The sequence below is a fragment of the Lagopus muta genome, chromosome 2 (genome assembly GCF_023343835.1).
Source record: "Lagopus muta isolate bLagMut1 chromosome 2, bLagMut1 primary, whole genome shotgun sequence".
In the NCBI taxonomy this organism is placed as follows: domain Eukaryota; kingdom Metazoa; phylum Chordata; class Aves; order Galliformes; family Phasianidae; genus Lagopus; species Lagopus muta.
The window spans coordinates 66,104,054-66,130,756 of NC_064434.1; the positions used below are offsets into that span (position 1 = coordinate 66,104,054).

At 34.3% G+C, this 26,703-nt stretch overlaps 1 protein-coding gene across 3 annotated transcripts in view; it reads left to right on the forward strand.

Annotated features, from left to right (window-relative positions):
• PACRG (parkin coregulated) overlaps positions 1-26,703 on the forward strand; it is a 192,766-nt gene that overhangs the window by 96,309 nt on the left and 69,754 nt on the right. For all 3 annotated transcript variants that reach the window (XM_048938035.1, XM_048938033.1, XM_048938034.1), the window contains exons 4-5: positions 2,447-2,618; positions 12,876-13,025. In XM_048938035.1, the coding sequence (XP_048793992.1) occupies positions 2,447-2,618; positions 12,876-13,025 (322 nt within the window). The remainder of the gene's footprint in view (positions 1-2,446; positions 2,619-12,875; positions 13,026-26,703) is intronic.

Consider the following 26,703-nt stretch of genomic DNA (forward strand, 5'->3'; position numbering starts at 1 on the left):
TAATGTATCACTTTTATGTTTATGTAATGTACTGTAAGTCAGTGCTAAGGTTACATTGTTTAATGAGTAGATATTATCACTGGGAAGACAAATTGAAGAAGCTTTTGAACACATAAGCTTTCTTCATGTCTGGATCATAAAAGTCAGATTTTAAGGGCAAAGAATAGCTGAGAGAAGTTGCTCAGACTATCAGAAAATCTTTGAGAAAAAAAGATTGCTGGTACATGCAGAGAAGATGAGATGTTAAGAGAGAGAAGGAGAAAAAATATGAAGGATTCTATTTTATATGTTTTGATCAGAATAGTTGCAGATCCTTATACCTGACAAGGTTGTGTACTTCCCTGGAAATTGTTTGTAATTTTGAAAGAGTTGTCTAAAGTCCATGTAAGGAATGCATTTTAAAAAAGAAAACAAATGAAATGGAGTTATATTCTGACAAAGATGGTTTTCTTTTGGAAAAAAAAACAAAAAACAAAAAACACAACTTTAAAAAATACATATATCTCACTTTCACATCTAAAGCTTTGCCCAGGTACAAGTACTTGTAGATTTTGTTCTAAATTTTCTGAAAGCCGAACTTCCAGTAATGAGATTGTAATCAAATAACTGTGTAAACTACAAATTAGAAGTTAAAAAGAAAAACACAAGGACAGAGGACAAGAAAAAATGTCTTCTTCTTGCTCTTCCTTTTTCATCAATATTTTTTTGACTAGCTGGCCATTTCTCACTTGATGAAAACTTGTCTCTGTAGTTAGGAATTTGGCTTCTGAATTAGGCTTGTAAACAGAAGTCTGCAGTAGCTATTTTACTAGCTCACAAGCCTGATCCATAACATGCTGAGTGTCAAAAACTATAAATACACATAATGTAAATATCTTCTGAATTTTATTTTTTTGGTTGCTTTGAAATTAAAAAAAAAAAAAAAAAAAAAAAGCAATCATATACAATGTTATAGATTCACTGCTAGGAAATGTGGATTTTGTTTTTTCCTTCCTCTGTATGGCTCACAACTAGAAATTGATTTTGTTTGTTTGTAGGTAGTTATAATGCAGTAATTCTTTTTAGACTCATTAGAGATCAACATTCTCATATGTGAGGGTATTGAAGTATGTAATTGGCTCTACATCTGCCAATAGTGAGATATTCACAGCAAATATAAAGGACTTACTTTCAAATACTTTTTCCATTTTAATTTTCATTTATCATAAGTAGATCAGTTGTAACGTGAAAGACTGAAGTGTTCTAGTCAGTAGCTATGATGTGCAAGGTCAGGTCTGCTTAGAGTCAGGCTGGGTGGAAAATGAATGACAGTGGCCAATGCATGTCTGGTATTTGCTTGACTTCCATGATTCAAGTGAGAACGTTATTGGCCCTAAATCAAGGGATGGGTATTGGTTTGCTTAACTTGAGAAATTTTTTCATAGGATGTTTTGAGCTTCAGCATACTCTGTGATAAAGTTTGTTAGATGTGAAGGAGGAAGTGCTTACCAAATTCCAAAATACCATCTCACTGGAAAAATAGTGTAGCAGTTAGGCAGTGTTTTAAAGAAGAGGTTACCTAAAGAGATGGATTGGTCTCTCAGTAGTTCTGATGATCTTAAGCTTTTCAGAGGAAATGCTTGGCTGTTGAGAACCTCTTAGCTATATTCAGAGCTCTGATAAACTGAAAGCAAACAAATTCTTTTTCTCACTGGCTATCATGAATGTATGTAACATCAGGATAATGATGAGTAGAGAAAAGAAAAGGTAGGTGCAAAATCCCTCACTTTCTAGTTTAGTATTGGAGGGAGATTCCTATTAGAAATAGGTACTTAGTTTCACTATGATTTCTCAATGAAATTTTCTTAGAATTCTGTTCCTGAAATGAGTAACAAATAAAATTAGGTCAATATTCTAGGAAGTTGGGTATTCTATACAAATACTGATACTTGTACAATGTTGGATATGTTTTTGGTTACAGGATTGTTTTTCTTATTTGTTCTTTTGAATGTCCAAGTGAGCATATAGTGATCAGATTTTCCTGAAGCAAACCGAATGTTATGCTTGAAATAACAGCATTGATTCCTGTGGGTGACGTACAGAGTAAGGTATATAAGCAAAAATGTAAGGATCTGGTACTGAAAAATCAGGAAGCTTTCAAGTGCTATTTCAGATGCTTGAAATGTTAGTTTCATCTAAACAACTGAGTTGAGTGGCAGCTGTTCAGAAAGTATATGTGAGCATACTAATTTTCTTTCTGATCCTTACATCAAATATTTTTGGTATTTCAGTATCTTGTGATATATCTTGCTGGAGACTTAATGATACTCAATGATACTCTTCAGTGATATAATATCAATTATTATTTTCTAAATGTACTTATTAGATGGCACTAATTATGTATCAACCTGATAATATTCTATTTGTTTTGTAAAATTGTATTTGACTATTTATTTTATATTTTCAGGTAGAAATTGAGAAGCTGGACTATCATTATTATCTGCCTTTGTTTTTTGATGGACTTTGTGAAATGACATTTCCATATGAGTTTTTTGCTCGTCAAGGAATCCATGACATGCTGGAACATGGTGAAAACAAGATTCTTCCTGTCATTCCTCAGCTCATTATCCCAATAAAAAGTAGGTGAAGATGTGGGAGTTAAAAAAAACTAAAATTGCATTTATATGGCATAGATTTTTGACAAGTTGCTAATTAAGCAACAAAACATGACAGGCCGTAAATTTCATGTAGATTACTGCAAACTTGAGTAATTCATAAGGTGTAAGGCCAGAAGGTTTATGCCTTCAATCACATGGTAGATGCAGTTCTCCAGAAAAATAGCCTGTCTGTTGAGTCTTTTTCTTATTACAGAATGACTCATTGTCTTTGGAAATGTGAAGGGACATTTTCTTACCTGATTTTTATGCATTTATTATGTAAGTCTGTTGCTGTATAAAGCAGTTCATCTGAAATGACAGGAGAAATCATCAGATCAAAATTACAGAATTATCTACTCTAACACTTTCTGTAGAAACAAACATTATGTAGTCTGAGATGGAATACCACTAAGACTAAAACTTAATTTTTTGAAACATCTGTTCTTTCACATGTACTGTTTTGTCCTTCCTGGTTCTTTAGATCTATACCTTCACTAGATTATATTCTGAAACAATATCCTTCTCTAGTTTGATAATGTGATTCTCAAGTCTATGTGTTATACATATGCTAGTAAACCAGACAGTGTCATGCTGTCTTCTCAGTGTGGGAACATGACAGAATTGTTTTATTAGAAATGGGGTTTCAGCCCATGCTAATTTGCCCTCTCCTGAGAAATTCTTGGATACAGAAGCATTACCACTAGGCAGTTTTGATGCAACAACTTCTTTTCTTTTCTTCTTTTTTTTTTTTTTTTTTTAAATTGAGAAAGAGAGTATGAGAGTTGAATAGGTAAACTAACGTTAATCTGTGCCAGCTGACTTCCATTTATTTTTCCAGGTGTAAACTATATAATCTTAGCACTAAAAAGCCATGTTGATATACTTGATTTTTATTTTATGGTTGATCAGTAATGATATCATTGCTGTCCTTTGCCCTATTTCTGTAGATGATTCAGCATCCATGCTAATGCAGAATAAAACAGCCATTCTCTTTGTGTTACAGAATGAATTGTCAAGCAGAATTTTAGAAAAGGGGAAAAGGAATATAGTTTGGCTTTTGATAATACTGATGTGTTAATACTGGAAAGATCAGAATTGTTTTGTTTTATTCATTAGCTTTGTTCTCCTTTTAAAAGATCAATTAGTGATGTCACTATATCTTCCTGTAGATTTTGAAAATGTCAAAAGGAGTATATAATTTTAAAGAATGGTTACTCTGTAAGCGATATTTGTGAAAGGTTATGAAAACAACATCACTCATTTTTCTCTCTAAGACAGGATTCATGTCATTTCTTTAAATCTTTATTTTCAACAACATCCAAATAAATTTATAGTGGTATTTTTGTTTTGAAAGCTGAAATAGTGTTTTCAGAAAAAACTGCAAGTTTATGACAGCAGCTCCATTTGGGATTTAAAAGTCTAGCTGAGAGTAGAATCTAGCTTAAAAATAATTACCTAGAAGCCTTATTGGTTGCACAGCTTTTAGCATTAGAAAAAGAGTGCTAGGTAAGGATATTTATATGGGTTTGATATATAGCCTTTTAAATTGAATCAGTATTTAAGGTACTGAAACCAATTCAAGAATGTGCTGGCTAAATTTATTTGTTGGCTCTGTTTTATTTTACCGTACAGTGGTTCGCTGGTGTTTTTTTGTTGCTTTTGTGTCTTTTTTTCAAAGCTTCTGCATTATTTGTGAAGTGTGAAGAGACCAAATAGCATCTAAATATGACAAATACTTCTTCCTGACTAAACCAGTGATAGTATGCTAAAAAGACACACACCATTTCAAGGAACCTGGAAGTGTATACCTCTAAGAGTTTTTGAAGTTCTCTGTGCACGTGTAATATAACGGTGTAGTCAGAGCTGTATATTTCTGTGACTAAGCTCCATCCCCAATAAGCTCAGCTATGTTTTATGTAGATTACTGTGTCTAAAGTGTTCCTCTGGGTGTGTTATATCTGATTAACCAGTCTTCTTTTAGACCACTACTATATTTCTACTGCAACTAAGAGCAAATCAATTGATCGTTAGGCAATATATATATATGATGGAGAGGAAAGGGATAAAAGAAAAACAGAAAAATAACTCTGCAAATGAAGTGCTTTTAAAAGCAGATTTCACTCCTGCGTTTGTGTTGAAGGGAAATATTAGCAAAAGGCTGCTCTCAAAAAAACTTTTTAAATTAAATTAGAATTTTTTTGTATAATTAAAAGATTTAAGGAGAAATCTGTCAACCTACCCATGACTAATGATTTGTTTAAAGTTCACACTTTTTGAATATTGTATCCTAAAGATGAAAATGAAATTACTTAATAAATGTGTGGTTTACTCTTAGTCCTAATCACCTCCACAAATTTTCATCCAGTTATGCAAACAAGCAATGACTAAGGAAAGGGAGATAGCTGAAATTAACCAATACAGTTTCCTTCCTGAAAAAAAACTGAAATAATTCCTTATTTTTATTTGCCACCTTGACAGATTTTTCGTTTTGAAAAATTGTGAGGAAGAAAAAAATTCAGATTGGAGATGCTGATTTCTCAAAAAGTATTCGAAATATATTCTGGTTTCTTAAAATAAGAATTCAAATCATATTTCATTTTGCAATGGCAAACTGTGATAAAATTATCTACAAGTATTGTCACTGAATGATGTAAGAAGAATAGGAAAAACAAATTATCTGGAATGTCAAGCCTGTAATAAATCCAACTAAAAATTAAAAAATGCAGAATCAGAAAATGCAAATATCTCAAGGTGTTAAGACTTTTAATTCCATTTCACACATAGCTTAGGCTAACCCACTGTTTATTTAAACTAAAACTGAGATCCATAATTTGAGATGTACTGCTCATAGAGGAATACTGTAGGTACTACAAAAATTCTGATGTATAATGCAGAGAAGAATATCTTCTCCCTTGCCAGGAAGCTCCATACTGTTATTGTCATACTATAGACAGGGCAGGAAGGAGGCTAATTCTGCTAATCACAAACTGTATCTCTGGCAGGACGCAGAATAGAACCCAGATATACATCTCTGGGGTAGCAAGCAGAGCTGCCTATAAGAAACTGGAGCATTCCTTTATTTTTAGGGCACAAAAGGGTCTGTCTGTACCCCATGTCTTTCAGTAATGCATTGATTTATTTTAAAACTGACATGTGGCCTGATCTTATCTATAGGCAGCTAAGAATAGCCAGGAAAAGGCAGAGAGGAGGTGAGAGAGGGATGTTATACTGTTTGGTTGCTAATTGAATGCTCCTGTTCTAAATTCTTTGTGGTCATTATGTGAGTGTAAAATCCCTTTTCATACTTTTTTTTTTTTTTTGAGGCAACTTATGTTCAATATTATGTTTGCCATAATGAGATTGGAAAAGCCGTAATTCCTTATACTTGCTGTTGTTAGGTTTTTTGAAACTTTGAGAATCCTGCAAAATTCACCGGATTTGACATGAGATACACAGGCAAAAGCACACACTGAGGAGGCAGGATGTTATTACCCTTTTATCTGGTGTTACTATGAGCAACATCAGGGGCATCAAACACAGTGTATGGAAGCAAGCACCTGCTTTCAAAGGCACCTATTGCTCTTCATGAAGTGTAAGCATTTACCTTTTTTTTTTTTTTTTTTTTTTTGCTTACAGCATGATTGTAAGCGCTTCCAAGACATGCAGGCAAGTTTCATCTCCTTCACTCCAGCTCATTTCAGTCGATTTTAGTTAATGCAATTGTTTGTGAATCTCAGAATCTCACTTCCTGATGTATTCAAAAAGATCCAAACAAATGAAGAAAAAAAACCCACCAAACCTAAAATAATAAAAAACACATTTTCAGAGGGAAGTTACTTGTGAACTCAGATGATATCAATGGCCTAGCTTGTAGCAGCTCTGTCAAAAGTGAAAGAATAATAGGCGATAGTGCAGAAGTTGGAATAAGTAAGTAGAGATGATCAGTAGAAACATGTTGTTATAGCTTTGCTAATGAAGATAATGTGAAAGTAAATACTTAAGCAGCTTGGATTGCCCAGTTGCCAGAATGTTTTGTTTTATGAGTTGTGAATCTTAAAAAGGACACATAGGGAATCTGAATCCAGGCCTAAAAGCCAAATAAAGCTCACGTTTGCACATTAAATGTAAATTAGATGGAAGTATCATTTCTACGGATAGCAGACCTAACTGACAAACACTTCTGACTAAATTGAAAAAGAGCAATCTCTATCCTAAGGAACACAGAAGCTTTTCTTTTTTTTTTTTTTTTTTTTTTTCTATGATCATTAAGAAATACATATTTTTGTGGGCCAGAGAAATGTACAGAACAGTATTCCCTCAACATGACCTACAAAGTCCTTTCTAACATCTAATACGTTTCTAAATTAAACTTATTTTTGTTTTCTTATATTCAACATCCAGTTGTAAAATGTGGGTTGATGTCTTGGACAACGACGTAATTAATCACATTTAATATCAAATGAGGGCTGGTATTATATTTAGATGAGTAGAGCTGAACCTGTCAATAGCAGTTATTCTAAGCAGATTTATTTGGAAGAACTTCTTTACAATAAGAGTGATGGAACACTGGAACAGCTTGCCCAGAGAAGTTGAGGAGTCTCCTTCTGTGGAGATATTCAAGACCCATCTAGATGCCTACCTGTGTGACCAACTGTAGGGTATATACTTTAGCAGTGGGACTGGACTCAATATTCTCCTGAGATCACTTCCAACCCCTGCAATTCTGTTATCCTGTGATATTTCACTGTACTTGAGATATTTGTAATCATTAAATACTTCCTTATTTCACAGAATACTAAAATATTTTTATGCAATAAACAGAGTTTTCTGGGCTGTATTCCTCATTTTTTATCATCTCTGTTCCTTTCTGTCACCTATAGAACCTTTTATGGTTTGATTGCTTTCTTGCTGTTGACTGACTATTGGTCTTGAGAACCAGTTCTAGTTGTTAAGAACATGGCTGGAAAGTAAATGTAGAAAACTTTTATAAATTTAAAATGCTTTTAAAGATAGAAATGCTCTCCAGCTTTTTTGGAAGATTTGTCTTGTTTCTTAAATATTGGATGCTTCTTTCCAGTAGTACCTGTTAACCAGTACAAATAATTGCAATTAGAAGATTTATGTTAGATTCTGCAACTCAAAACTGATCACAGGAATGTTTGGATTTTGTGTTGAGAGACATGGTTTAGTGTGAACTATTAGTGATAGTTGGATGGTTGGACTGGATGATATTGTAGGTCTTTTCCAACCTTGGTGTTTCTGTGGTTCTGTGAAACTTCAGGTGGTTTCAAATAATATAGATATTTTCTTTTTCCTTCTCTTTACTCTTGTCTTTTCTAGCAATCCTCATCCCAGTAGCCATTTATTATTGCTCTCTTCCTAACCATAGCAGTCGAGTGTTTCAAGAATCATCAGTGAGAGACTTTGTCAAATACATTTGAAAGTCTCAGAAAACTGTATTACTTGTCTTTTTTTGTCCACATTGTTCTTCAAGGATTTGCAGTACATTCAGAATACTTTCTATTAATTTCTGCAGATGCCAGCATTACTAGTCTTTGGTTCCGTAGTTTGTTCCTGAAATCCTTTCTAAAATGATTCACTGGTGATGAAGTTGTGTTCATTGAGAGGATACTCAATGCTGTTTACTAGTTTGAGACAGCACAGGGGACAGAATACTAAGGATGGAGGGATTTCTGTAAACTGGCTTATCCACTGATGTGGTTTATGAAACTCTATTCTTAATGTTTTCTTTATATTATTTAATTAAACAGGGCCTACAAATGTTAATAGAATTCAAGCTTTGCAGCTGCCAGTCTAGTAAAGCACTACAGTTACAAGCAGAACTAAATTTCTATAAAGCCACTGACTCTTCTCTTCTGCTAGATCATGTTTCTTACAAATATCAGTGATTTAGTGATGGATCATAGAGTCATAGAATGGTTTGGGTTGGAAGAGACTTTTAAGATCACCTACTTCCAACCCCCCTGTCTATAGTCAGGGACACCTCTCACTACACCAGGTTGCTCTAAGCCCCATCCAGCCTGGCTTTGAATGCTTCCAGGAAGACGGGCATCCACAGCCTCATTAGCCAACCTCACAGTTGCACAAGACCTATTCTATGTGTCTTGTTTGGCTTCAGTGAAGTAATTTTCCATCACAGGTATTTTTGTTTACCAGCAGAGGGAAAGATGAGAATGCACACTGAACTGATTATAGTGTTTAGTTTTAGACCTAAAGAAAAAATGAAAAATTTCTAAATAGTTTCATAACGCTGTACTTGGAAAGGTAGTTGAATATAATCAAAGATCAGTTCCAATTAAACAGAAATAAATTATCAACATAACTTTAAATAGAACTATCAAAATACAGATTTTAGTATTTAGACAATAAATGAAATTTTGGAGTCTGATTTGACAAAAAATATCAGCTTATGAAGCTTCTAGGTCTTCTCTGAGATGTTACAAGTGTTACTCAAGGAGAAGACTTGTGTTTTTAAGAGCAATGATTGCTGCATATATGAATTGCTTCTGTCTAAATGTATAACAAGTGGCATATATCTTTAGAAAAATCTCCACTCAAACAAAAATTCTGAATTTGCTGATTTCCAATAAAATTTAGTAAAGAATAAATCACTGAAGCTATCAATAAATTGGTATTGTCTATCACCATATTGTGAACAAGCTTTAATAAACATTGTTGTGGAAAACCTCCCTCACAAAAATGTGCCATTTCAGATAAACTTTTTAAATGTGGCTTTAAGTGGCAGAAATACTGAGCTGACTTAGATTCTGAGGTCTTGCATCAGATATTCAACTTGTTAACATTTTAAAACTGACTTTTACTGAATCAAATGTTATGGAGAATTTCAGAGAATATTTGTTTAAAAAAAAAGTGTAAGTATAAATTGAAATATTCATGAATACTTTATTGTATTTTATTTATTTTATTATTTATTTTATTATTTATTTATTTAATTTACTTTATTGTACTTTATTTACTTGCATTACTTGCATTAACCAGTTAATCACACAGAGGGTCTACTGCAAAAGTGTGCAGCCTCATCACAAGTAAAATAGTCAAACTGACATGCCATTAAAGGAGAAAACACTGAAACTACTGAGCCAAAGAGACAATTTATTTTTTCCTTCTTGAGTGATAGGTAGCTCTCCTTAACTAAGAGTTTTAAAATGATTTGCTATATTCTTCTTCAGGGATATTAGTACTTTCATTCCTTTCTGGTAACCTTCAGATATCATTGACATTACTCAAACTGTTGAATTGTACTTATTTCTTAGACTACATTAGGATTTTATTCATTTCACTCATGTGGGAGAATGGTCTGCAGTGATGGCACCACACAGAAAATAATTACTAGATTTTTAAAAATAAGCATATGTTTGGAAGTGATGTAGGGGCAGGGACATTCTCTAATTAAATGTTTATACAGTGCCTAATATAATAAAGCCAGGAGCTGGTTGACTGTTATGCTTGGCATGGTCCAAATATTTAATAATAATAACAGTTCTGCAGTCAATTTGATCTTACTTTTGATATTTACAAGTGTTTTCCTAACACACACACTGCAGACTTACGCAATCTGAAGGGCTTCAGGCTCAAATTCCGCAGTCTGTTTGATTCTACTATATCCTCTATTTTGGCACTCAAACTCTTGACCCAAATTCTGTTTCTTCGTATTTGTTTTGCATGTTACATGATGGATGGGAGAACCTTGTGTTGAGGGAGGTGGAACAAGTATCCAACAAATATTCTGGAATGAAGGTGAAAGAAGTGCCAATATTACTATTTAAAGTTCTTGTAGGTATACCTATAGTACAACTCTAAGTTAAGGAAACTTTCACAATAGGTTCTGTGAAGACTTCTGAATTCAGTATGCATTTGGTTTGCTGTAAGAGCTGGGACTCCTTAGTCAGGAGATACAAATCATATTTTTGACTTTATTAAGGAATTTTACTGGCATAATGCCAGCTTCCACTCAAATGAGGGTTATCTTCACACAGGACAGAAGTCTGAACACGGGAAACTGTGAAAACTTTTGGAAGCCAACACCTGCAGATAAAGAGCTTTTTCTTGAAGTGCTTGGGTAACCGTTTCTGTGTACATGATACTCTCTATGTGCCTAAAAATAAGAGCCCTTAACCTCTGGGCCGGCTTCTACAGTCAGGAAAAACCATTCTTGGAATTAGGTGCAGTTTATTGCTTAAGAATTAAGAATTTGTGATTTCTGCCATTGGTTAAGTTTTACAATAATTATTGTGCTGAAAAGTATACGTGTTACTGATTATTTCCCTATCAGTTCATTTAGCTAGCATTTCTGGGTATGACAGTTAAGTTATGAATAAACATACGCTGCAAATGATATGCTTCCTCTTTCAATCACTTTGTTAAGAAAACATACAATGCCTGTTACTCTGTAAGGGAATGTTTTCTTGTCTGGTATTTGGACTGAATCTTTAGAATCTTTCTGCGAGTCTCTCCTCACTAAAGCAGCCTTAGAACATAGTAACTGGAATAACTGATGTCCTTGCTGGGACTTAATGGAAGCAAGCTGAATTGATGGACTTTTTGTCCACTTGTGAATATGCCCAGGAACATCATGACATTATGTGTAGCCTGATGAGTCCACTAGGAACCAGCAAATAAGAAATTATGGAAGCTAACCTGTAATTTCATTTAATGGCACTTCTTTATCTTAGAATCATAGAATGATGTGTTACAGTACATTTATACCTTGGGCTCCCTAACTTGGTTGCTTAACAGTAGTTTTAGCATGCTCTTCATAAGCATGAAAAGAATCATGAAAATAGATTATTTACTAGCTGATTTTCAAGAGTTTTTTTAACAAATTTTTACAACCAGCCTGCTTTGCCCTTGCTTCAGAGCTCTAGCTCTGATTTTTTAACACTCAACAGGCGTAAGGAGCAGGAGAGAGTGTGGCACAGTATATTTACTTTAAGAGATGAAAAAAGTGATGCTGTTCTTGTGTGAGGATACTACCTCATTCCCTATGGAACAACATTCTTGTACGCTGACAACACTTACTGCCAGACGTACTGAATGCCATAGCTTGATTGTGAGCAGGCAGTTCTTGAATAAGTTGCTAGTAAGTTAATGCTCGTACAGTTTTGATTGCATTCTTTCCCATATTTTTTTCCAATTGTTTATACTTACACTGCATTGAATCACATATTTATATATATATTTATATATATATATTATATTTATATTATATATATTTATATATTTTTTGTTTGTTTATAAAACATGTATTGTTGAATATGAGCTTATCCTTTATAGTTTAGCTTTTCCCAGTACAGTGACGAAGATGTCTATGTAAGTGAGCAGAAAACTAAGAAATTAGACCTATGTGTCATAGTACAGCAAATTCGACTTATATAGCCAACTGTATGATTTCAGACAAGGTCTTATAACTTGAGGGGTTTTGCATATATATGTATATATGTGTATGTGTATGCATATTTCTCAAGCAGAAGGCATTTTTCATTACCAGAGAGATATTTGTTTTTAGCAAACTCAAAAGTGAAGAGTAACAAAACATATGTAGGAAATGTCTTAGTATCATAAGATTAGAATCACTACACTGAAAGCTAAGAGAAAAAAACAAGGCAAGACAAAATTTTTCTCTTTTTTTCTTTTTTTTTTTTTTTTTTTTGGTAATGTTTGTCTTCACATATTTTTTGTGTTTTCTTCCTGTAAACATTTACTTCATTGTACTGGTTCTTAGAATAGTAGGAATTGTTAGTTGAATGAATAAAACGATCATGAAATGAATGGGTACAATAATACAAACAGGCTAATTGTGGCACTAGAATGTATCTGTTGTCAACCTTTGCAGGTTGTCTTGCAGTTGTACAGTTTCATTGGCCCCAAATGGTACTTATTGAACTTTTATTTTTTATTTGTTTGGACCATGCCAGTATTACACAGGCAGCATGAGGGAATAATGAGCTGCATTCTTTGGGTTACTGAAGAGTCAGCACAAATTGTGGGAACAAATAACAATCAGACAAGGCAGTGTTTTATAACATCAGGACTGCAATCCATCTTTGGGGTCTTTCAAAGCTGGGCTAATAAAGGCTCACTTACAATCCCCAGCAGAACACAATTTAATTAAATTTGTCCATTAAAGTACTCCTCCCCCTCACTCTACATTTTAAAAATTAATTCTGCTTTGTGACTGTTGTTCTTTATACATCACAGATGCACTGAGCCTTCGAAACCGACAGGTCATCTGCATCACACTGAAAGTCCTCCAGCACCTGGTGGTATCAGCAGACATGGTGGGAGAAGCCTTAGTGCCCTATTATCGGCAAATCCTCCCAGTCCTAAACATCTTTAAGAACATGAATGGTGAGTTATCCTAACAGACACTGTGTTGTCTTTCAACCCCTAAGGTAAAAAGGGGCTTGAGACAGGGTTAATTAACAATGTAGTTAAGATTTATTGCTGTATATAAACTCAAATCCATTTGGAGCTCTAAATAATGTAAACCCTCCCCCTTTACTATTCCCTAAGGATGCACTGAAATTAACAATTTCATTTATTACTCCTTGCACGTACAGTTTATTTAACTCAGTACGGAAGCACTGAAGCAGTTCTGTAATCTTCCAATAATTAAATTGTAAAGTTTTGTAAAAGTCTTGAATAAATTAATAAATTACAAAGGTTTTCCACTCCCTTAAATACTTCAATTCATTCCACTTGTTTTGTTCAGTTCTACGCTTTTCACTAGCAACATTCACAACTACCTGCAGACTTAGGAAGGAATAAAAATAAAAGGAGTAATCAAACTACTTAATTTGAGGGTCAAGATAACTCCTCATATAAAACATTCAAGTCGTATGATGTTTAGCGTAGTAGTGAAGTTTGAAGTTACTATTTCTCACTTAGCAGGTTTTATTTGGAGAAATTTTGAACTATTTTGCATCTACAGTTAAGAATGTTTCTTTGTCTCAATCAATCACTCTCTTGCCCGTCTCAGTCTTTAAAAACTGTGATACTGAGAGCCCCATGAATACTATGTAATGTGAATGCATTTACGCTGTAATCACCAAGTAAAATCAATAAGCTGTACCTTGCTTTCTCCAAATTACTCTTTTGGGTATTTTTCTGTACATACTATACATACTATCTGTACAATTATTTACCAAAGTATTGACTTTATGCTTACGTTGTTTACATGCAGCCCTATAAGTTGAAAGAATATAATTCCTCTCAGTACTGACAATTTTTTCTTGAAATTTGTGGCATTTTTATAGTTATCTGCAAGACTGCTTCCGGGTTGCATTACCACTGAGTATACTATCTTAAACTCACTCTTGTAGTATCTTGGATTGAAAAATGCACATCCAAAGGCTGGCTTGAAGAATCAAATGAAATTTAGATGCTAGTTCTCTCTAAATACATAAATGTCTGTGACTACTAAAGTTAGTGAGAAACTTGCAACAACATGTAGAATTCCATAAATACAATGTGATTTAGTTGTCAACCATGGTTTTAAAGAAGTTGTGGGAGGAAAGATTATGAATAAACTTAGTATGCTGAGATTAAGTATATTCAGTAAGGCTCATTATGTATTAGAATATTTCCCCTTCACAGATCAAATTTGAATATCACAAAGAGGTCTGTCAATGCTCAGTAAATCATTTTTTTTTTCAATTTTTTTCCTGAGCTTTGATTTTGATGTGTTCAAAATAAAATGTATTTTCAACACATCTGCATGACATCCATTCTCTATATATTTGTATGCATATCAGACTACACTAAGTCTTCATGTTTGGCATTCATGAACTGAAAACCAAAAATAAGGGAAAATTAATAATTAGAAATTGATACATTCTATTAAATCATTACTTTCACCAGGAATAAGATATTTGAAAGTTCAGTATTACCACCAAGGCAATGGATAATATTTGCAAGGCATATCACATGAAAATATCCCACCTACTGAATATTTGCCTACTGGTGACTAAGGAAAATTCTTCTGCTATTTTCATTTCCCTCAGAAAGCTTACATTTCTTTCATCTTTCACAAGCTCTTTAAAGAAATTGTATTATTCTTTCTATCTCATTTCTATCTCCTGTATGCTTAATAGACAACTGAGGTACAAGTCTTTGCTCCCAGTTCCAAGTAAGCTTTAGAGGTGATTCAATCTATTTTCTTCACTGCTTGTTTATATGGGTGGAAGATGGATGCTCTTCTTAGTACTTTTTTGTATTAACTTAAAGGAAATGTGTTGCATTTTCTAGGAGTTGTGTGCATTGAGATCTAGTAAGACTGTCACTGTGGAAATTTGTCCAGAAATAAGGTAATTGGAAGGGGCCATGTTCTTGTCATTTCCACTTTGCTAGATCAATGTCTCTTCTGGAAGGAGATCTTTCCCAAATTCTAACACCATTCTCACACTAGATAGGCTTAAAGGCAACAGAACATGGAAAAAAATAGTGTTAATAAGATCTAGTCAGCATTAAATGAATATGCTCATCCTGTATTCAGGGGTTGGACTCGATGATCTCAGTACAATTCTGTGATTCATATTATCTAGTCATCTCATTTTGACTAGTTAACTGATTTTATCTTCTGGACTAGATAGACAACTGCTGTTATCCCAAACATCTATCCTTACAGTCTTCTTATACTAGTACCTAGCAGACTTGCGGAAAAACATGCAAGTCCCATTGACTTTAGATATGTTCTAAATATAGATGCTTCAGAAAATTTTTTTTTACAGTAAATTCATTTGATTTGTATTCATCGCAAAGTATTAAACAAACTTATAAGCAAAACAGAAAAAAATTTAAATCATGAAAAAGTATTTAATGAAACAAATATAAAATTCAGTCTTAGGTTCAGCCTGACAGATGTTTATCTCTTGCATTGCTCTTCAGTCACTGAAACTCATAAATTAGTTTGATATTACCTGAGCTTGAAATACAATGTTAGCTTGAGAAACTGTCAATCCTGTCCCACTTCAAACAATTTTTTCCGACTTCCCATCTGTTTCCCAACACTGAGGCTACAGTTTCACAGTCAGCAACAGTACTACTTACTTGCCATTGCCTTCTGAGGCATTCTTTGATAAATAAAAGTAAGGTTTGTTGACTCTCCCTGTAGGCAGCCATTTGCTACAGCTGACTGTGATTCCTACTGCAGATGTTTACCGGATTAGCTAGGGAGTCTGTGAACTATGTAAGTCCTCTTTTCTGGGATCTGAAGCCTTTGGTGTACAAGGATGGTATCTTATTCAGCCTGCTGATCACCTGTATCTTAAACAGTGTCAAATGTTACTTTATACAGAGTTACTAATTTCGTGTACTCTTTTAGAGTATACACTAAATGTTGATTATTCATGGAAGCATGGAATTTTATATGTATTGCTTCTCTTTTTCATTGTGCTTTTGACATTTCCACTTTTTCTTCTTCCCTCTACTGCTTCCAAATCATCCTGCCATTGTTTTATACACATAGTACTTTTTGTGAATTAACTCATTCTAATTTTGATCTCTTTTGCTATCTTACTATGTATCTCAAACATGCTTGTCTCTAAAAATGAATGTCTTCATAATAGTTATGTTGTCTTGATGACTGATAATCTATGTATTTCATTTCAAATTTTTAGCACCCATACTAGAAGTCTTTATCACAATATTTTTAGTCAACACTCCACAAAATGTTTATTGATTTCTTCTCAGTAATGTATTTCAGTGAAGTGTGGAGCATCTCCCCTATGACTGGAGCATCTCATCTGCAAGGAAAGGCTGGTTAACTTGGATCTGTTCAGCCTTGTGAAAAGGAGACTGAGAAGGAATCTTATTCATGTTTATAAAGATCTTAAGTGTGGGAGTCAGAGACATGGCCAATGTCTTTTCAGTGGTCTGTGGTGCCAAGACAAGGGGAACAGGCCATAAACTGGAGCTTAGGAAGTTCAGCACTGATATGTGAAAGATCTTCTTCACAGTAAGGGTGATGGAATACTGGAATAGGCTGCCCAGGGAGGTTGTGGATTCTCCTTCTCTGGAGATATTCAAGAACTGTCTGGACACCTACCTATGCAGCCTGCTGTAGAGGGCCTGCTTTGCAGGGGTGTTGGACTTGATGATCTCTAGAGGTCCCTTCTAGGCACTACAATTCTGTGTTTTTCTTGTAATTTCATATATCAAAAAACTATTTTGATTTTATTTTCTGAATTCTCTGGAATTTTATGTCTAACTGTGAAAACACAGTATGAATCAAATTGCTGTTAATCAGAAAATCAAAGCATGGCAAATACATATTATTATTAGAGTCTGTGGGCCATGGGTAGGGGATTGTCAGGCACATGTTCAGAATGATAGAAGTGGAGGAGTCTATTGGTTCAGTATGGGCATATTCTTCCATTAATTATTCATTCCTATTTCTTGTGTATAGGTAACTTCAGCACTGAGATTTTTTTTATTATTATTAAAAATTTATATATTACTGAGAAATCAATTAAATGTTTTATTTATTTAAAACAGCTGAAACATGCTCACGTGTTTGAGTAATAAGATAAAGATAACAATAAGTGACTAGAACCTAAATTACAAATGCCATGGAAAGATCCAAGTCTCGGAAGGCAGATACCTGACGTTTTTGAAAGCCAGAATGAGAAATCTCAGTGAGCTTTTGAAGAGTCTGTGTAGTGAGCAAGAGGCTTTTTGGTGTGTAAAACATGCTTGGTATGTCTGAATTTGTGCCCTCTACAGATTTTAAGCCCTAGACTCACATGAGACATTTCTCTTCATTTGGATTCCCAAAGCAATCTGTTGCAGAGCAATATGACTGAAAGAAAAATTCTCCTGGTAGTGATGCAGATGCTGGTGTTTTGAGTATTTGTGGAGAAAGGGAGAGCATCATCACCAAGAGTAAGCGTATTCTGTATTCTGAAAAAGGATTGAAGCCTTCTGTAAAAGCTCTTAGCCAAAGTCATAACATTGGCAGGAGAGCAAGTAGAAGGGGTTGTGTCTTGATCCCAGTGATTAGTGAATACTACTGAAACAGAGGAGCTATTTGCCTGATCTCTGTGGACTAAGAGAGAGTGCCTAGCACCCTCTGAGCAAGCTCTCCAGCATTTGGACTGTTATGCAAAAAATGCTACTATGTAATATGAGAAACAAAAAAAGTCACTATAACGCTTACTATATGTATTATGTACCCTGTAATGCCTCTTCAGTTTTCATTTAAATTTATTAGTTATGAGTACGCTAATTAAACTAATTTTAATCTTGTTAAGAGGGAAGAAAAATATCTGTAGAATCAAATGGAAATGCTTTTTTTTTTTTTTTTTTTTCACAAAAACAGCTTTTGCTTTTGGGTTTCTTATTTTATAAGCCAGCTTTTTGAAATCTGTGTGGTGTCTGAGGTAAACAATTTAAGAACACATTGAGTAAATTTGCTCTTTTCTGACAGCAGGTACAAAATAAAAGGAAAAAAAAGGAATCTTGCCTGAAGTTTGCTGTTAGGTTTTATATATAGCGTAATACTGCCTGAAACACAAGCTTATTTACTATCAAGACTTAACAGTTATGATCAGCAGATTTCTTGCTTAATTTACCTAACTTGTGAATGAAAATTTCATTGGTTTGGTTTAGCAACTGTTTTTTACTCTGCCAAATCCTACATCACGTCAATTCATGAACACAAGTATTTTTTCATGTAATCAATTTAAATTATTCACTAATAATAAAGAGCAGCTTTTAAGAGAATTGCAGATAAAGCAATGGATGAAAACAAAATATTGTTATTATTTAGATACCTCAGGCAGTAGCACTGCCTGAAGTATGGCGTAGTACTGCTCTGAAGGAATCTGTAGCGTGGTGATTTCATCTATGGCTTGTTTCAGTCACCGTAAGGCAAACAGCAGTAGCAGATCAGAGTGAAGCCCAAGTTTCACTTGGCTGCAATAAAGGTGCTCTGACACTAACAGTAAGTTAAAGCTAGAATGAACTTTTGTCAGCCTCTACGTATCCAGTCAGTCATCTCAAACAAAATTTTAGAGATATGACTGAGAATACCCAGTGTAACTGAATTGCAGCATTCATTGAAGTGTGAAGCTACAAAACAGAGCTAGAATGCCTGCTTTACAGCGCCCGAACTTCACTTAGGAAAAAACATTCCTGTGTCTGAGAGATACTTCACATGTTTTGGAGAACTGTTTTTACAAAGCAGAGTAGTGCTTCACAGACTCTAGAGAAAGAAGAAGAAGTGTTTAATTGTAGAAGGAAGCAACTATGGTGTCCATATATTTGGAGTGTTCTCAAAAGTGCTTGTGAGTTTGAGGCATTGATGGTCCTCAGAGTGGTTTGTGGTTATTAGTGAGAAACTTGCATCATCTTATAATGTGATTGAATATGTTTTAAGGAAACATTTCATATGTCTGAGTCCTCCTCTATGAGGTCCCAAAGTGCTTTCGTAAACAATGTCAATCTTATTCTAAAATTCTTTACAGTTTATCAACTCCATGTTCAGAAATCGTTCCACATTCTCTTCATTTGTCTTCTGAACTTTGAGGTTTCATGTTATTCTTAAGCAGCTGTCATGATTTCAGAAGTACAAGAGCAAAGATTCTGGAATAGCTTTAAAGATACACACTTCAAAAGAATAGGACCATCATGGCAACACAGAGCTGAGTGAACAAATTATTTTTATGTTTGTAGATTTTTACAATATACTCTCAGCAAAAGAGGATTCAGAACGTTCTGATTCATCAACATTTACTGAAAAATACTGTGATTTTCCCAAAAATGGAGTTTGCTGTGCCAGTAAATCACTTTGTTAAACATAAAGATGAATTGCTTGCACTCCAAAAATTAATACTATTATGGAGAGAAGCAAAATGCGTTTGTCATTACTACTTGAAATTAATAATATTATTCTGACAGGCTTCCTATGAATTAAAGTGCTAAGAATATTTATTTAACTAATACCTTTCAATGTTTTTAAGAACTCAGAACAATTTTTTTTCTAAGAGATCAGCTGATGGTCTTTAATTTTTTTTTTTCCAAAATGTATTTTTTTTGCCAAATAGCTAGTCTTGTAAGAGAAAATAATGTGAAAATAAAGGTTTTTGAATAGTAATTAAATATGGAGTAGAAGAGGAGTAATCTTTAACAGTTAACAGCAGCTGCTCATGTATGTCATTATACACTAGTAAGTCCCTACTTGTTTCAGTCACCAGCATTGCATAGTGAGTTACAGAAAATCCAACGAAGTTCTGAAGTACTGAAATTAGAAGTTACTGACACCCACCTATATCAGAGCATTTTTTCCTTTAATATCTTCCAATACGAAGCATGGTTTTTTTTTAAGCTGAAGATACTGTACACTATTCATGTATAATCAAAGCCCTATCAGGTACTTTATAATACACTTAGAAAATTATGCTTAGATCATAATTGCTGGGTAATTTCTAATTACTATCTAATTTCTTAGCTGAAAAATACAGCATCAGTCTGTGTAAAGTAAAACTGACTCAGCAGTAATTAGGCTGGTGTTAATAACACTTCGCACATGCTTTTAATGTTTTAATAGCCTAATTATTCCATCATCTTGAATTATTGATAAAAGAAAAATGGAAAGCTCACCATGTTCATGGATTAATATTTCTTCCAATTTTTTTTCCTTTTTCCAATTTTAATTTTTTTAGTATGTTCTCTAAAGGAAAGGAGAGTTATCTAGTGACTGAAACACAGATATGAGAGTTAGGATTTTGAATTTTTGAATCAGTATTTTCACCAAGTTAAGAATTAGTATGTTTTGCTTTAATACTTTTGTGGAATTTATGCTCCTGTGGAAAATAATCTTTGGAAATCAGACGTTAGAGGAAGACTGGGACATCCAGAACCAGATTAGTACAGAATTATAATGGCATTTGTAAATCTGCCTTTTCTGCGTGTTTATACCTTTCTTAATTAGTCCAGGTTGGATGGGGCTTTGAGCAATCTCAGCTAGTCATCTAGCAGAAGGTATTCTCACTTGTGGCAGGGACATTGGAACTACATCATCTTTAATACCTCTTCCAACTCAATTCGTTCTATGATTCTAATGTGAGCAGGTAAATACCTGATCTCAAAATGAGATAAGGAGATGCTTTAGTTACCAGAGAAACCCATCTTTGGCTTTCTCTGAGCAACGTTGCATGCCTGCAACATTAAACTCTACATAAAACAGAGTGGGCACTGTCATTTTCATTTATTTTGCATTACTTTAATGCAAAATGTAAGGTTTTTGTTGTTGTTTGTTTTCAATAATAAAGATAATGTACAACCTGGAACTAGAGCCCACAGTTCTGTCCTGCTGTTTCTCTATCTAAAGGGTAGGCTTATACTTGCTTATCTATAGTTTCTTCTTTATGAAGGAGTCCTGAATTCCTTGTTGAATCTAACTAAGTTACGGCATGAAGGATGATGCAGACTGGCATCAATTTATGCACAAACTTTTTTTCACAGAATCACCTAGTTCTGCACATGCCCATGTAGTGGGATTGCAGCTCTCTAGGTTCTCAGTTCCCTGGCTGCTCCAGGTAGATTAGAACTGCACCATCCATATTGCAGTTCTGATTATAGCCTCTAAACTTTAGAGGAGCAGAATTTCAGATTTGTGTCTGCACTTCTTATTTTCAATTGATTTACTATAAGCAGCTCCCTTGTGGACTTCTTTGACACCCTTCTGAGGTTCCTGATTTGGTTTGTGTGGACTAGAGACACCTGTATTTGTTCTCTAGATCTTAAGGCTTTCTTTGTATTTGCCTCCTACGAGTAAGCTAGAATGTTAAAAATCTAACTGCTGTGTTTCCATTTAGGAGTTATTCCCTTCTTGGTAGTGTGTTTCTACAGTTTTCACCTAGTTGGAATGCATACAGTGAGACTGACAAATGATTTTGTCGGTTGAACTGTCACTATCCACTTCACTTAAAACTACTTTCAGATACATATTAAATAACACTGAGAAAGTATTTATTTTCTGTATAATTCTTCTCTTTTCCATTATGTTTGCAAACAAATGTGCTTAAGTTTGAAGAGACATGTGGTTTCAACTTGTTACATTTATTAAAATAGCATTTTTTATTTTAAAATATACATCTGAAATGTATGCTCAATTATTAATTCCAGGTACATTGTGTTTATTTATTGTGGATATTTTCAATTTCTGTGCTCAGTTAGGATTTCTACTCTGAGTATTTCTGTGAAAGTAGTTTGAAGTTACCAAAATCACAGAAATTGGATCTGTACCTGGCTTTCTGTTTTTATGTCAAACCAAACAGCAGGTAATGGGAGAGAGGAATTTTTGAGGGAGAGTTTTCCTTGTGGCATCTTTCTCTTTCCCTCAAGGAAAATAGATTAAAGCCCCATGTAATGGAATGATACAAGGAGGTGTATAAATATTGCGCTGTGATTAAACCACCACAACACTCAGGTGATTAAAGTGCTTCAGGTCCTTCAGTTATTATTCTATTATATCATTTCATCTCATTTCAGACATTGCTTTTTTCTTAGATACTGAAGAACACTCTAGGCAACAAAGCTGAGGCCCATAGCAGTGAACTATTGATTCCTTTTTCAATGTTACACATCCATCATTCTCCTTTTCAGGTGTACCAATAAAAACATGTATTCTTGTTATAATATCCTATGGCCATCCAACATGGTGGTGCGATTAACGTATGAAAATCTCAGTTTCTTTTGCAGGGCTGTAGTAGCTGAACAGTACATTCTGACTTCTCTGGTTTGCAAATTAGGTGGACTAGATCCAATATTTATGATCAGAGTATTTATATACTGGTGTCTGCATCTCATCCAGAAGTTCCTGCTTCAGATAGAAGTTACATTTTAGTAAAAAAAAAACAAACAAACAAAAAAAAAACACAAAAAAAACAAAAACCTGAACCGTTTTTATAATAGGACTTTCCATTTATACACCAAATTAGATTCCCTATTATTTTATTATTTTTATTTTCAAAGCTAAATTAAACATTTAGAAAAAGAAATGGCAAGGTTAACATTCAATCTCATCTCTTCTTGCTTGGTTTTATGTATTACAATACAGTTCCTAACCAAATGTACTTACTGTTACTAATTAGCACAGATATTTTGTACGATTCTACACAATTTGGAATAAATGTTAGTGCCCGAATTTCTTTTTACTTTTTCATCATTGAGCTGATGTCACTGTTACTCTCTGCAGTATATGTCTAAATATAATTTTGCTGTTTAACAACTTTTTTTTAGTGGAAATTGTTGGCCAAGTGCTTATGAAATTGTTAGGTCAGAACATATTTAGGAAATGTATTTAAGAAACATATTTAGGAAAGATATAAATGGGAAATAATTTGGAATAAATTTAAGATTGATTCTCCCCACAAAAGATGGATGTATTCTAGCCAAATGAAGGAGGAGTATTGAAAGGCAAAATGGCCACATTGAGGACATTATATTAAAAATTTCTCCTTGGCTGGAAAGGTACAAAAGTTTCTTTAGTTTTTGGACAGTGCTTAATATGTCATCTGTCCACTGAGTGCAGAGAGAGCCTGAAGAGATTAGCCTACTAGGAGCAAAGTTGGCTTTGAATAAAAAGTTGAATAAACTGCCAGTATGCTAGATTTCAGAGACAGGCAGACTTGTCTCAGATTCCTGTATAGCTACTCATCAGTCAGTTGTAAATCAAGGCCAAACAGTTCAGTGGTCATAAGAGGGAAATTCTCATAAATATCAGATTTAAATAAAAATCAGATTTAAATAAAGGCACATAAATAAATCAGGCACAGGAGGCATACTTGTTGGCCCCCGAATCTGTTCTCGGAAGATCTCAAATTGGTTGTATTCTTTCCCTGTAAAATGAACTCCACCACACCTTATTTATCCATTTGCTTATAATTTAAACAGTTCAATGAAGTTAGATATGAATGCAGATTTTGTTGTTCCAAAATAGTTTTTCTAATGTTCCTTGAATTTTTGGAAACAAATATTTGTGGTGGGGAGACTATTGATCACCAGGCCACCACAAGAAAGGGAGATGTATCCAGCTGAACTTAAATGATATGAAGTGAATGGCACATACATTTCTATGAGCAGAAAAAGCAGAACCTTCCATCTGCAACATTGTATGTGGAAGGATAGAATCAGAAAGCAGATTTATTTTCTTTTACATTGAAGGCAGATCTATAATGAAGATCTTTATCACATCACTCTTGTGATTTCAGCAATTCAAACTTCTGGTGTAGAATTGCAAAGATTACTTCCTATCTTCTTGAAAACTAGCTTATTGATACATAGACTTTTCACAGAATCTACATATTTAGTCAGATGTAACTGAATTATGGAGGTAAGACAGGTAAGGAGCAAAGAATCTAAATCTAAAACTGTACTGTACCTCCTCTTCAGAACTACTTAACTCCTTCATAGAAAGTATAATTGCTTGTACTTGCTGAAAGTAGTAGATAATGAAGAATCAATATTTCCTGTATGGGATCCCAAAGAAACCCATAAAACTCAAGATAGGAACACAGATCAGTTTGTGGAGGAACAACTACGTGGAGAATAATCATTTGATATGTGAAAAAGAAAAAAAAAAAAGTAATCTTTTTTAAAGTAGATTTTAAAATATTACGTAATGTATACAGAGCTTATAATTTAGGCATATTGCAGATTTAAGTATGTCTCATAATAGTATGTGTTTGATAAGAAGAGTATTTCAATCTTTCTCCCAAAGACTTTTTTATGTTAGGAAAACAGTTATATGGAAAAAAACAAACAAACAAACAAACAAAAAAAAACCAGAATCACAGAATCACAGAATGGCCAGGGTTGGAAGGGACCTCAAGGATCATGAATCTCCAACCCCCTGCCACATACAGGGCCACCAAACTCCCCATTTAATACTAGACCAGGCAGCCCAGGGCCCCATCCAATCTGGCCTTGAACACCTCTGGGGATGGACATCCACAGCCTTTCTGGGCAGCCTGTTTCAGCACCTTACTGCTTTCTGTAAAGAACTTCCCCCTGACATCCAGCCTAAATCTCCCCTCCCTCAACTTAAAACCATTTCCCCTTGTCCTGCAGTTATCAACCCTTTCAAAGAGTTGATTCCCCTCTGTTTGTAGGCTCCCTTTAGGTACTGAGAGGCTGCATTGAGGTCACCCTGCAGCCTTCTTTTCTCCAGGCTGAACAAGCCCAGCTCCCTCAGCCTGTCTTTGCAGGGGAGATGCTCCAGTCCCCTGATCATCTTCATGGCTCTCCTCTGGACTCTCTCCAACAGCTCTCTGTCTTTCATGTACTGGGGGCTCCAGAGCTGGACACAGTACTCCAGGTGGGGCCTCACAAGAGCAGAGTAGAGATGGACAATCACCTCTGTGTCCATGCTGACCACCCATCTTCTGATGGAAGGTACATGATAATATTCTTAGTTCTAAGTCAGATATAACATTCTCATTTTATTTCATATTCTGCTCTCTGAAGCTTGTTTCAGAATTTACGTTATTTTTGAGAGCTCTGACATTTAATTCCAATCTATGGCCCACTGCATTACTGAAGATGAATAATACTGTCTAAGGGCTCCAATCTACTATTGGAGCTATAAGGGCTACAATCTACAATCTACTACTAATCTACAATCTACTATTCAGACAGTAAGCTTGGGAGACCTTACTCAGAATTGAGTACTGGGAAATTTCAGGAGTATTAAACTCTTAAAGTAAAATGTTGGCATCCCTGAATACAAGGGGATATTTTCTATTTTTTGAAATCATATTCCTTTCAAGTTGAACAGAATATTTCTCATCTGTCTCTACTTAGTGCTTTGTATTACTTAGTAGGGAGAGCAAAGATTTCTTTTAACTGTAATTCACAAAACTATCAAAAACAATAGCTTAGAAATGCAGTCCCAAATTCCATAAAATATGTACCCAAGCCTCTGTTTTGATAAAGGTAGCTTTGAGGAGTAATATGGTACATATGTGTGATATTTCCCTTTTAATGTAGTGGGATGATATTATATCTTTCTTGGTCAGATTTTAACAAAAAATCATGACCATTTACACATTAATTTTATTCTATTCTTAAATGGTCCCAAGTATTATTACCAGCTTATGTATTTTTTCTTTATTAAATACATATTTTAGCTTCATCTGTTTACATAAGCATTTCATATATTCTGCACACACTGAGTTTCATAAGTGATCAATAATATATTAATTTTAAACCAATTACTTGTTTAAGTCTCATTAAGACTATTGTCAGTTGACACTTTTAATACAAAATTACATTAAGATTAGATTAATACAACTTAGATTACTTTTAGTGAAAATAAATTAACAACTGAAAATCTACATTTCTGACATCATTCTGGCTGTTGTTAAATGTTCATGTTAGTTTATGTGCAAAGCTGGCAGGATAGAAATACCCTAATCTGCATATCGGCTGTGTATATCTGTTATACCAGAGCATACCTGGCTTTAATAAGAAGGCAGGATAGAATGTGGAAGTAGACATAAAAATTGGCGCAGAAGATTACTGTTATTTCTGCCATCTTTATACAAGTAGAGGTTCCTGGCACTCATAATCACACAGTAACCAGGTAGTTTTGCTATTAATTTTCAAATCCCACAGTGGTACAGGATGATAAATTAAGATTCTCTGTCAGTCTCAGTGTTTAAACAAGCAGTGGTCTTAAATGTCATCCTGTTCAATTGCAATTAAAAATGTTTGTTAGATGGCTGGAATACGTGGATGATTCTTCACTGATTTGTTCTATTTATGTTTGCATTTATTAGAAATATGATTAAAAGTCTGGCTAAGATGTACAAGTTTTGCTTCCCCACTTGAGAAATAAAATAGTAGAAATAATCTTTCAGATCTGTTTTGTAGAAAAGACAACAGCATTTCAGTCAAGAACCTGGATATTGTCATGCAATATGCATTTCAAGCAATTGAAATCAAGTGTTTTTTTATTAGCTTTTTTTATTCATTAGAAAAATGATGGTCAGCTTGCTCTGTTTCTTTTTATATATTTTGTTCT